Source organism: Crocodylus siamensis, chromosome 1 (genome assembly GCF_052110815.1).
Source record: "Crocodylus siamensis isolate JL-2025a chromosome 1, ASM5211081v1, whole genome shotgun sequence".
NCBI classification, from domain to species: Eukaryota; Metazoa; Chordata; order Crocodylia; family Crocodylidae; genus Crocodylus; species Crocodylus siamensis.
The window spans coordinates 405,643,766-405,657,506 of record NC_143395.1 but is presented as its reverse complement, the minus strand read 5'-3'; the positions used below and the strand labels follow the sequence as shown (position 1 = coordinate 405,657,506).

The window sequence follows — 13,741 nt, the reverse complement described above, 5'->3', positions numbered from 1 at the left end:
GTATCTTACATTTTCTGCAAAGGCCTCTTTTTGGCATACTATTATACATTAAGTCTGAATGACAATGATATAACTAGTGGAATTAATGTTAGGTTGGCCACCATTTTTCTGAATTTCTTTGATTTTGCACTTCGCGAGTTTATATATTTTTATTTACAAAGTATAAGTAAAAATATGTGCATGGAATTGCGTCCTTTGTATTTACACATATGGCATTTTAAAGATCTGTGGATATCTAAGAGAGTGGGATGTTTTCTGGATTAATATATACACACGTAGCTTTGAGCTCTTTCTAAGATTACCTTTGATCAGTAATAGCTGCCTACTAACAAAGCAGTAGCATAGTTTTTTAATGTGATGTTGTTTCAATTAAATACTTATTACCAGATTTTCCCCCTCTATTACATTTCTCCTTACTGCTGAACAATTTGTATTACTATAACTATGCTAACATGGCCATTCCAGGCTGTTTCTTTCTCCTACTCTATATTTAATTGAATAAGTCAGCCATTAATGCAGTAACATTTTATTTTCATGCTATATAGTAGTTGATTTACTGTCTAATATTCATAGATTTCACTTAAGATTTATATAACTACAGTCATCAAGGCATCAAACATCCAGACTCAGTCTGTCCTTTGTCTTCTGTCTCAATGATCTAAAGGTTGGCGGGGGGAGGGGGAGTCTGAGCAGCCTCCACTCCTCTATATTCCTGTCAAAGGTCATGGTGACCTCTCATGCATACACCATGATCCAGAAGGCTCAACAGTTGCCTACTACTACTTCATATTCGAAATAATTGGGGTGGGGGGTTGGTTGTTTCTTGCCACTGCAAACTTCTGAAGAGCACTTTCGAGCCCAGTAGCAATATTTCATGAACATCTTTCCTGTCTCCTTTGATTGAGTTGGTGCTATCCTGTAATATGAATAGGTGAGGTGAGGATTGTAGGGAATGGGCATACATTAGCCATCATACTTATATATATGAGAAGTGCTATTTTGTCTGTGCCATTGTAGCAGATAACAGCATGTGTCATCCACTTTACCTGCTAACTGGATTCAATACAGATATTTTTGAACATGAATTATAATAATGCCAAGATACTGTTTGTTTGTTTTTTAAAGAATCTGTTTTAAAAATGGATTATTCAGTGATTTTTGGAGATATGTCATCTTATTGTATCACTATTTTTGCCTTTTCTTAGTCTCATATAGCAGCATTTCTGCAGTATACAGTGTTCTTGTGCAGAGATATGATATGCAGATTTAACTCCTCCTCTTCTTCCTTTCTTGTTTCTTTCAGTCTTTCTATGGAAATTAAGGCGTGTGATTTGGCACCTTGCTTAGCTGATTTAAAAACAATATCACTTCCTATCCCTGTAGATAATGGAAATGCTCTGTAAATATGTTATCTTATTTTCCCCTGATTTCTTATTAAGCTAAGTACATCATGCTACTAATTGCTGTTCATTGCTTATGAAAGCTAGGACCCTATACCAACAAACCAATGTTTCTCAATGCGACCAGTATAGATTAAAGCCTAACTATTATACCATGTCATGTTTCAATCCATCAGAACTAAAAAGCCCTTCTTCTGGTAGGCATAAAGACAGAGAGCTGTCAGTGCTGAAAAATTTGGAGTGGAGCGTTCAAATGTTCCAGCCTTCTGGATGGAGAGCAGCAAAGGTGCCTCAAAGGCAAGCTCTCTAAGCAGAAGGTGGTAGGTGAGGCTGCTGCCTCACTTATCCCACTTAAGCTCCCCCTCATTGTGGCACATGGGGTAGGGGAATTCTCTTGCAGCTGGACTTGTCCACATGACCTGGAGTTGCACTCAAAGCAGGAGGCAGCACAGCTGGAGCTGTCTTGGTTTGAGACAGGTCAATCTGAGGGCCTGTCTCTCTCCCTTGGAGAGACAGAGGTAGAGTGGAGCACTGCTGGCTACTGAGGGTCCTCAGGAACCTACATCTGTTCAGGTTTCCCAAGGGAAAAGAGATCTTGCTTGTTAGAAGTGTTCTCATTTTTTCATGGAAGAGCCAGTTCTTTTTTTGCAAAGAAACACTTGAATGGCTATATGCTCTTTCTGTGCCAAGAGAAATGCATTTCTCCTGGTACAAATATAGCACCTGTTCATAACCATAGTCATGGCTATGCTAGGCATGGTGCAAACAGATAACCATCTGGTCTGAGCCCCCATGAAGTTACACTTTAAGTGTGAGACAACAGACCACAGATGTATTTGGACAGACTGGGGAGTACAATGAGACCAGATTGGTCACCATTATTAGTCTTAGCATGCCAGCAGTCCAACTAGCATTGAAAAAAAAGAGAGGCATCTGTGGGTGATGTGATGGAGAAGGGGGACTGAGTACAGAGGTGAAATGATACAAGTATTGAGGTAGGAATATAATCTTTGCAGCAATGTTGTTGTTAGATATGGCTGGGGCATAATTGCATTATTAAGACTATTGTGAAGCTTCCTGTACTTTGATGTAATGATCTAAATTAATCCTTAAATTTAGATCTGAATTACTTTGTAGAATATCACTAACTCCATATAGCCCATAAGCTTGTGGTAGAGATTTTCATTATAAGATCAGTCACACACTGTTGTACCATAAACAATTTAGAAAATAAGACTTACTTATCCTTAAAAATGAAATCAGAGGGAAACCTGGAGTTCATACAGACCTTTGGGTACTGCCTGTTTACTATCAACATTGTAAAATCACACAATATATTTATGTGCATAAATACCATGGCATAAATACTGCCCTTCCACTTTCATATATTATTATTTGATTTGAGGGTTCTGAGGGAGTTGGCTGATGTGATTGCAGAGCCATTGACCATCATCTTTGAAAACTCATGGTGATCAGTAGAGGTCCTTGATGATTGGAAAAGGGCAAACATAGTGCCCATATTTAAGAAAGGGAAGGAGGAGGATCCAAGGACCTACAGACCATTCAGCCTCACCTCAGTCCCCAGAAAAAATCATGTAGCAGACCCTCAAGGAATCCATTTCTAAGCACTTGGAGGAGAAAAAGGTTATTAGGAACAGCCAGCATGAATTCACCAGGAGCAAGTCATGCCTGACCAATCTGATTGTCTTCTGTCATGATATGACTGGCTCTATGGATGGGGAGACCAGTGGATATGGTGTAGTTTGATTTTAGCAAGGCTTTTGATATGGTCTCTCACAACATTCTTACAGGCAACCTAAGGAAGGTATATTATCAGCCTCAGAGAATAGTAATTAGTGGCTCGATGTCTAGTTGCAGTGGATATCAAGTGGAGTGCTCCAGGGGTCAGCCCTTGAGCCAGTTTTATTCAATGTCTTCATTAATGACCTGGAAGATGGCATAGAGCACACCCTCAGCAAGTTTGAAGATGAGACCAAGCAAGGGGGAAGCAGTAGATACTCTGAATGGTAGGGCTAGGATTCAGAGTGACCTAGACAAATTGGAGGTTTGGGCCAAAAGAAATCTCATGAGGTTCAACACAAGTGCAAAGTCCTGCACTTAAGACAGAGCAGTCCCTTGCACCAGTGCAGGCTGGGGTTTGACTGGCTGGGTAGGAGCTCTGCAGAAAAGGATGAAGGGGTTATAGTGGACAATAAATTGAATATATTCCAGCAGTGTGGCTTTGTTGCCAAAATGGCTAATGGCATCCTGGGCTGCATTGGTAGGTGTGTTTCCAATAGGTCAAGGGAAGTGATTCTTCCCTTCTATTCAGCACTGGTGAGGCCACATCTGGAGTACTGTGTTCAGTTTTGGGCTCCCCACTACAGAAAGGAACAAGTTGAAGAGAGTCCAGCAGAGGTCAACAAAAATGGTGAGGGGGCTGAGGGACATGATTTATGAGGAAAGACTGAGGGAACTGGGCTTATTTAGTCTAGAGAAGAGACTGAGAGGGTTCTTAATAGCAGCTTTCAGCTACCTGAAGGGGGAGTTCAAAGGAGGATGGAGCTAGATGGTGGCAGTGGTGATGTGGTCAATGGTGGCAGATAACAAAACAAGGAGCAACAGTCTCATATTGCAGCAAGAGACGTTTAGGTTAGATACTAGCTTAGGAAGAATTTTCTCACTAGAAGGGTAGTAAAACACTGGAGCAGGTTACCCAGAGAGGTTGTGGAATATCCACCCCTGGAGGTTTTCAAGACCTGGCTAGACAAAGCTTTGGCTGGGATGATCTAGTTGGAGATGGTCCTTCTTGGAGCAGGGGGTTGGACTAGATGTCTTCCTGAGGTCCCTTCTCACCCTAACTTTCTATGATTCTATGATATATCACTGTAATGGAGAACCTGAGGCATCCTGTTACTTTAAGGGAGAAGGCGCCCAGGAAGAGCCGCAGGTGGGAGAAGGCTGCGAGGGAAAAGCTGTAGGAGAATTAGTGTAGGGATGTAGGGACTGTGAGTACTTACTACAGAGGTAGTTGTTCTGCAGTAGAACAATAGGAAAATGCCCGTGTGAGCAGTAGGAAGCCTATTGCAGTGCTCGCTGTTCTGCAGTAGGGCTGTAGGCTGAAGCCCTGCAGGGGAGACAAGGCACTGCTCCAAGGCACTGACATGGAGACCAGTCAATGAGCCTAATTAGAGGGCACCTGTGGCCAGTCATGTGGAGTCACCTGACCGGAAAGGGGTGAGGTCTGGGAGAGATAATCCAGACCCAGAGCCAACACGGTCAGTCTGGCCCTGGAGGCTGAAAAGGGATGATTTCTGTGGTGAGATGCCTGTTGCTGAGAGATGGACTGTGAATATGCTGTGCTGGAGATAGCAAGTTCAGGGCTAAGGGCTAGCAGCAGACTAGGCTGAGATACCTGGACATGAATTCATGCACCAGAGCTGGAGGCCTGCAGCCAGAGGAAAGAGGGCAAAGGCTGAGAAGGCCGAGGTCCCAAGAAGGGAGTGATGCCACGAGGCATAGGCATGGCGTAAGGGGCGGATGGAGCCCCATAACAGTCCTTAAAGCTACAGGTGCCTTGGGGTGGCATGGGCAGGTCAGGAGGATTCACTTAACCTGAGAGGGGAAGAATGGAGCCTAGCAGGGTCTGAGACAAACCTGCTGGTGGGTAGAAGAACTGGGGCTTGCTCTAGGACCCTTAGGCAGCCTCCCTTCTGTTCAAATAAATGCACTGAGGTATGGCAGATGTGTGAGAATGGGAGAGCACCCTACAGCTCAAGCAAGGCAAGGGTTGCATGGTCACCAGGAGGCCTTAACAGCTACCTCTGCAACGTGAACCCTGTTACAGTTGCTTACCTTGTTTGTAGAAACAGTTTCATAAGGAAAAAATTATAGAGGATCATTTTTGGAAGACAAGGGTATAACTAAATGTTTAATGAAAATAAAACTAGGAATTTTTGCTGCTTGCAGATGTTATTAAGAAACAAACAAACACACTTTACTGGAAGGAGTGGTGCATTACTTCTACCCAGCTCCGCAGCTTCTGTACAGAACCAGTGCTTCAATGGGACTTTTTGGTGCTTTTATCTAAAGCTGTTTCAATCAGCTGTTAGATAAAAGCTGCACTAAAGCGCCCAGTCTTTACAGAGGTTGGGCAAGCCAAGTACAACTACCATGCTGGCTCTTCTGGCCATGCGTTGGGCTCAGCACAGGAGCATGCCAAGTTTAAAGTGAAACACTGGTTTTTGGAGGTTTAGCATCTGCAAGCAGGCTTTACAAGGGATTGATCTACAGAAAGATTTTAGTCCATAAATTGGATGTTAATTCCAAAGTTCTGCCCATTGTAATGACAATGAGAATTATCTTGACGATTATGAGAACAGTCTCACAAACAAATGGCAAAAAACGTGCACATTTAGTGCCTGCCTAATTTAGTAAGAATGTACCGCCAGTGGCAAGCACATGATTTTCAGCTGTTTTCAAATGAAATGTCTTCAAACCAAAACTGTTTTTGCTCTTTCAGAATGCTATAAACAAAAAAATTGAACTGGTTACCAAACTGCAGAAAAGCATCTAAACAAAAAGCTGAAAACATTTTTTCTTCCCATTTGTGTGATTGTGTTTTAAAAAAGAATGGACACATTTTATTCAGACTTTTCAGAGCAAGTCACCTGTGGGCTTAGGAATAAGTATAATAAGCTTTTGAAACCACTGTGAAAACTAGCCAAAGAAAGGTTTGAGGGAGAACCAGCATCAACTTATTTATGGCACTTTACAGAAGAGACACTCAGAAGTGTATCAGCTTTTCAGGGTAGGAAAAATCCCACATGAGCCTTTTGAACAGTTTTGCACAAGAGTTCCCTTTTGGTTTTGAGCTTTCTCTTGCAGCAGATTTTGCAAAGCCTCCAAAATTGGTTGTTTGTAAGATTCAATGCCAAGGACTCAGTGTCACTCTAATTCTCACAGTCTCTAAAAAGACTTTGTTGTTAAGGATGTTTTTTCCTCCATTAGCACTTCTTTCAGGTTTTGAGTCTGTAGCATAATTTTTACAGCATTGCTTTGCTCTCCAATCCCATTTGTGGTTGAAAAAGAGGGAAGAATAATTTGGAAATTAAGCCATCAGAACTGTTTAAAGGAACAGAACCTTGGACCAGAGATAAACAGAGCATATCCTCTGAGGCTATTTAAGCATCCATTCAAATTAAAGGAAAGGCAGTCAGTCTAGGTTTTTATTTATTTATTTTGTTATTTTTCAGGGAAATTAGGTCGAAAATAAAGCTTCAAGTTCCAAGAAGGGGGATACATTTCAAATAATATCTGCAAAGTGGTGTTTTAATAGGTTGTGTGTCAATAATACAGGATTACTTTACTTGTTTTCTCCAATTTTTTTTGCTTCCCCCCCACTTTTTCTAATGTTGCCATTTCTTAACATTTTCTCCAGGGCTTCATTAGAATGTTTAGTGTTGGATACCTGATCCAGTGCTGCCTTCGAATCCCATCCGCATTCAGGCATCTGTTTACAAAACCTTCCCGGCTGCTTTCGCTCTTCTACAACAAGGAAAACTTCCAGCTTGGCGCTTTTCTAGGATCTTTTGTCAGTATATACAAAGTAAGTTTAGAGACTGCAAAGCATTGCAAGTTTGGTATTTATGTCATTAGATTTCTAAAACACCATATATTCACACATCTTAAAGAGCTGGGCTTTTTTTTCCTGTTGCTTCTATCAAACAGCCTTTCACCCACTAAGAAAATTAACTGTCCTTAAATCTTACATACGAAGTCAGTATCTTGTGCCAAGACCTATACTTCCATTGTCCTCCCAAGCAGTGCTCAAAAATACATTGGAGCATACTGTGATATGGGTTCATATGGGTTATTCCAGTTGATATGTGTTATTCCAGGTGGATGAAGAGTGAATACTTAAGTCAAGAAACCACCACAGGGGTATCTGAGGAGACTCTAGTTCAGACACCTCTGACTGCAGTGTTTCCTGGAAAGATAGACACTTTATCAGGCAACCTGGTCTCAGGCCATTTGAGACGGTTTAAGCTCAAAATCAGCACCTGAAATTCTACCTTGAAGCTAATCAGCAACAAATTGCAGAGTGCAAAGTAAGGTGTCATGTGGTTCTGATAAGACACTGCACTCAAAACCAACTTCTGACATAGTGTCAGCTTCACAAGCAAGGTCAGCTCACAGCCTACTGCACTTGGCAGCACAGTTTGGGGAGGAGGTGAGCAGCCAACAGTGGCAAAAGAACAGGCTAGGAAATATTTTAAAAATTTAGACTTGTACAAATCCATGGGGCCAGATGGGATGCACCTGAGGGTGCTAAGGGAGTTGATTGATGTGGTCAAAATTGGAGGATTGGGCCAATAGAAATCACATGAGTTTCAATAGGGACAAATGCAAAGTCCTGCACTTAAGACAGAAAAATCCCATGTACCAGTTTAGGTTGGTGACTGGCTGACTGGGTAGCAGCTCCGCAGAAAAGGACCTGGGGTTACAGTGGACAATAAGCTGAACATGAGCCAGCAGTGTGCCCTTGTTGCAAAGAAGGCTAACAGCAAACTGGGCTGCATTAGTAGGTGTTACCAGCAGGTCAGAGGAAGTGATTAAGTATACCCCTCTATTCAGCACTGGTGAGGCATCTGGAGTACTGTGTTTAGTTTTGGGCTCCCCACTACGGAAAGATGTGGATAAATTAGAGGGAGTCCAGCGGAGGGCAACAAAATGGTTAGGAGGCTGGAACACATGACTTGTGAGGAGAGGCTGAGGGAACTGGGCACATTTATTCTGCAGAAGATGATACTGAGAGGGGATTTTATAGCAACCTTCAGCAACCTGAAGAGTGGTTCCAAAGAGGATGTAGCTAGTCTGGTCACAGAGGTAGTAGATGGCAGAACAAGGAACAATGGTTTCAAGTTGCAACAATGGAAGTTTAGATTAGATACAGGCAGCCCTTGACTTAAGACTTTGAGTTACAACAAATGGCATTTATGACATTTATAAATTGACACCCTGTTTTGAGGTTCCCAAGCCGGTTTCATCTTTGATGGTTGACGCAGCTAGGTCCAGCTGGTAAGTCTGTTGTGGTGATGGGGAGGGGGGAAGGAAGGGGTGTGGGGGGGAAGATCAATGCCCCCGCAGCGAGGGAGGTATTCGGGCTGGGGCTGGAACTAGGGCTAGGGCAAGTGCTGCCCAGGGAAGGGGTGGGGTGGATCGTGCTGCCCATCTGGGGGCTGTTGGTGTGGCGACTTGTCTGGCAGCTCTTGCTGCTGCTCCCACTGCTAGTCCTGGAGGGCGTGGGGTGGGGGTGTGTGCCCCAGGATCTGTGCAGGGCAGGCAGGGCAGGGGCTGTGCTCCGGGCAGAAGGCACTGGGAGCAGGAGTTATGGCCCCCCCGTTGCTTGCCATGCAGGTTGCACACACCCGTTCCATGCCTTGTCACTGCTCGCCCAGCCAGGGCAAAGCTGCTGCTTGTCCAGGAGGTACAGGGAGGCTGGGCCGGCTCCCATCGCTGCACACACCTTGTCCGGAGGCAGCGCAGTGGCTCAGTCTTGCCCTGGCCCTACACCAGCTGGCAAGAAGTGTGGGGGGGCAGAGCCCCCTCCCAGCACCTTCCACCCAGAGCATATCCCCAACCCCACCCACCCCGCACAAATCTTGGGACACACACCGTTGCCCCATGCCCTCCCAGACCAGCAGCAGAAGCAGTGGCAAGAGCTGCTGGACAAGCTGCCACACAAGCAGCTGCTGGACTGGTGGTGCGCAGTGGCATGAGCCACCCACCCCCTCCGTAAGCATCGCTTGCCCCAACCCCAGCTCCAAGCCCTCCCTCACTGTGGGGGCATTGATCTGCACCCCCCCCGTGCCCCTTACCTCCCCCCTCTCCCCCACCAGAACAGACCTACCAGCTGGATGCAGTTGTTTTGAGGGTGATAAAAGAACCAATCCCCCATTTGCAACATTGTTCCTATGGGAAAATTGGTTCCAAGTTATAAAGTTGTGACTTAAGGCGCAGTTTTCAGGAACCAATTTTGTTGTAAATCTAAAGACTACCTGTATTAAGAAAAACTTTCTCACTAGCAGGGCAGTAAAAGACTGGAATAGGTTACCTATAGAGCTTGTGGAATCCTTGTAGGTTTTTAACACTCAGTAGACACAGCCTTGGCTGGGATGATATAGTCCCGCTTTGAGCAGGGGGTTGGACTAGATGACCACCTCAAGACCACCTCCAACCCTATGTTTCCATGATCTATGCATTTCCTTTATGATTCTAAACATATAAAGGATATCCGATATAAGATCTTCATCTTATAAATCGGTACAGTGCCAGTGAAGTTAATTATAGTAATTTAATCAATCTCCTTAGACTTAACTCAATATGTACGCTCATCCTAAGCATGCTGCACTACTTTAATGTTGAGCTATCATATTTATAGGCCTTAACCAGATTACTTAGTCCTACAGACATATTCAGGTATTCAAAGCTACACAAGACGAATTGAAAATTAAACAAAAGTATTTTTGTGATAGAATGTTAACAACTGGAAAGCAAGCCACTACAGAATTCTACTTTAATTAAAAGGAGCCTGAATGAAAAACAGATCTAACTTTTTTGGTAGAATGAACAGCTCGTTTGGTCATGATACTTTAATTTTATTAAAAATAGGCTCAAATTTTGAGAGAGATGTCTTGGACGATATAGTAGAAGCCCCATTCAAAATACTTTTCAACCTGCACTTTCTTTAATAACTTCAACTGCTAAATGAAATCCAATTCTACCTGTTTTTTTGCTAAAGTGACCATTACTCAAATCTTTTATAAGAGTTCATAAAAAGGGTCTATTCTAGCCAATATTTTGAAACTTTATGGTGACTACACACTGGATTTGCATTGTATTGTATTCTACTTCTGTCATAATACCATATTTACTCAAATACAAGATGAGTTATCCTCCCAGTTGGCATGGGGGAAAAGCCCCTCATCTTATAATCACATACCAAAAATCCCACTAAATATATTGTCTGTCAGTAAACTGCTGCCAAAACAGTATGTGTTCAGCCAAAAAGCTCCATAAGGATAGGGTAGTGTGCCCATCTGAATAAGACATATTGTAGTAGGTTCATAGATGTAGGGTCAAAAGGGACCTGAGCAGATCATCAAATCCAACCCCTGCCCTGGGCAGGAATGAATACTGGGCTAGTATGACCCCTGGTAAGACTACGTTCATATGACCCCAGCTAGATATTACCCATTAAATGCAGTCCCACTCACTGCAGACTTTTTTTCAAGTCATGGTGAGCCACAACATGGCATAACTTTTTACTTCCTCTTCACTCCCACAGCTGCACCTTTCTTTTCCATTTTTAATGATTCCTGTTTTTTTCACCAGCTTTAAATGCTTGGCAAACATCACAAAACAGGACCCCAAATAGTTCATTCATAATCCCACTGTTGTCCCCTCTCTCAACCTGGTGCATATGATTAATAGCCCCACCGTACATGAGATGAAGTTGGACCAGGTTGCCCTGGACCTCGTATACATTTTTGGATCATCCCAGGACTTGTGACAAGGACACCTGGTTCCAGTCATGAGTGGAGGCTAATTAGGATGTGGATCCTTTGTGGGGAGTATCTGGAGCACATGCACACAGTGAGCAGTGCTGAGCTGTGGGGTCACCATGGCTTGAAATGTTTTTGACTCTATTGGGGCCCAGCCCAGTGAACTATGTGTTAATCATTAGCCTAAATGGTTTGTAGTACATACAGTAGGTTCTAAGGTGTTGCTCAAAAGTGTGTTTATGGCGTACCTGTGCTAAAACCTGCAGCAGTTTAAAAAAAAAGTAACATACATCAATTCTGGATGAACTAAGTGCACTGGTGCTATATGCAAATTGATGCAGCCATGTTTAATTTCAAAGTAGTCGTTTTCAGATTTGCTTCTCACTTCCATGCACTCAGGGAGAGCAGGGTGTGACGGTAAAAAGAGGGGGATGGAGCTAACAGGGGAAAAAGTTGGTGGAAAGAGAGCACAGGGGCTACCTGACCCCCCCAGATTTGTTTTCCCTGTTGTAGCAATGAGAGGGGGACACATTCAAGGCAAACCTCCAGTAACGAGATTGTTTACCTGGAAAATCTTAACAAGTTTATAAATTTTCCACATAAAGAATCAAATTATTTGGGGTGATCTTATAATCAGGATCATCTTCTATTCAAGCGCGTACGGTATATATGAAACAATACTTATGCTTTCGTAATAAGCATAGTGCAACATAAGCAGATCATGTATAGTACCCTCTAAGTATGCAAAACAAAAATAAAATACAAGATGCATTTATGACCTTCAGGAGTTTTGTCAGGAAGCACTTTAAAATATCAACTCCTCTTCATACTAAAAGCAAATTTCAATACCTCTTAGAAGCTAGACGATTTCATTTGCGGGGTGCTGATACTGTATCATTACTGAAAGAAGATTTCCTTGATAAAGAATTAAAGGATAGGCACATCATTAATGCCAGTCAATACAATTTTGTATAAAACAAAATCATGCCAAAATATTTATTTTATTCTTATGAGAAGTTTAGCAAATAAATGCAACTGTTAAAAAAGTAAAGTACTTGGGGATTAGTACTCTGCAACATTCCAGTTAAAAAATGAACACTGAAAAAATACCAAAAGATCATACATAAAATAGATGGGAAACTTGCTAACTGGCATCTCAAATTACTGTCAATGACAAAATAATTACAGTATTTTTAACAAACATGTAAGTAGTGAATTTTGCACTTCGGACAGAGTTGCCAGAGAGTAGGAGAATGAGTGGGGGTGCCAGGCACCAAAGAGTCTTACCTGACAACAAAGACTCAAAGACCCTAGCTGCTGCTGCCACACTGCCTACTGCTGCAGTGATGCAGGATTCCCACAATTAGGTTGCTGTTGCCACAGTGCAGACTTCCTAGCAGCCACCCTTCTGGTGCCCACTCTAAATTGATGCCTGGAGCTGGTGTCCCCGTCACTTAACCTAGTTGTGCAGCAAGTTTTTATTGACACTATGGCATCAGTACTAGACCTAACACTATTCAACATTTTTATCAGTGTGGTGGAAGTAAGTTATATTCACCATTGATAGAAATTCATAGATGATGCCAATTAGTAGAGTTCAATAGTAGAAGAGTATAGGGCAGCCATACAAAGTGATCTGAATCAGTTGGTAGTCTTGGTCCATTTCAATAGAATGTATTTTAATGCATCTAAATGCAGAGTAGCACACATAGGCTAGGGACAGACATTCAAAAAACCTGATCCTGAATTGATTCAATCTTGGCAAGTTAGTCTAATCTGCCCAGGTTGAATCAGTTTTCAATTGTACAGGCATTCCCTTTGGACTGAGGAAATGCAGGCACATGCCTGTGGTGGCTCAGGTTAGAAGTCAGAGGGTGCTAAACCACCCCTCCCTTCCATTCCAAAGTGCTGAGCTGAGGGGAAGTTGGGGTGGCCAGGCCCCAGAAGGACACACTGATTAGGGAGGGCTCTAAACCCCCACCAGCCTACACTGTCCCACGCTTTTCTCCACTCGCTGCTCAAGAGACAGAAGTGTTGCCAGACCCAACCCCCTAGCTAGCACTCTGAGGCAAAGTGGGGGTGTGCAGTGCATGCATGCATCTGTTGAAGATACTGAGCTTTTCAATCTCCCTCTTCCTGCTTCTTCATACTGTCTGCAAACCTGACAGGCAAGGGAGCCAGCAGGGAGCTGATAACACAGCATTTATCATCCCATCAACAAAACAAAATCCTCTCTCATTAGTTCAAGCTCTTCTTAAACAGCCTTTTTCCCAAGGAAGGAATGACTTGTTGATTAGCTCCAAAAAGCCCAAGGCATGCACTGTTCTGTCTGCCTGTCCTAGGGAAATTTGAGACATACGCACAGAGGCATCTCTCAGCATTAGCTAGCATACCACATGCCTAGGGTCCATGGGGCTGGGGTCCATGCTGTGGAAGATGGGAGGGAGGAAGGAAGGGAGAAATCCCTGCTTGAGCAGCAAGCAATAAGGGGGTGGGGCAGGGGGAAGCCAGGCAGACATGGCTGTGCCTGTAGTCTCCACTAGAGCTCTGGCTAGGGAGCAGAGGAGAGGGGCCAGCCCTGTTCTCTGGAGCAGACAGCCTAACCCAGCCAGCCCAAGGATGCAAAGCATCTGGGATGCTGGAGGAATCTGATTTTACTTAAACCAGAAAGGGTTCTGGGAGGGGTGGATCCCTACTTGAGCAGTGAGTGGCAGGGGGGAAGGGGAGGTTAGGGGGAAGCCGGGCAGATCCTGCTGTGTCTGTAGTCTCTGCCAG

At 43.5% G+C, this 13,741-nt stretch overlaps 1 protein-coding gene across 2 annotated transcripts in view; it reads left to right on the top strand.

The window, feature by feature from the left end:
* The window catches only part of TMEM135 (transmembrane protein 135), a 346,955-nt gene that overhangs the window by 320,124 nt on the left and 13,090 nt on the right, over positions 1 to 13,741 (top strand). For both annotated transcript variants that reach the window (XM_090030607.1, XM_090030608.1), the window contains one exon: positions 6,841 to 7,008. In XM_090030607.1, the coding sequence (XP_089886733.1) occupies positions 6,841 to 7,008 (168 nt within the window). The remainder of the gene's footprint in view (positions 1 to 6,840; positions 7,009 to 13,741) is intronic.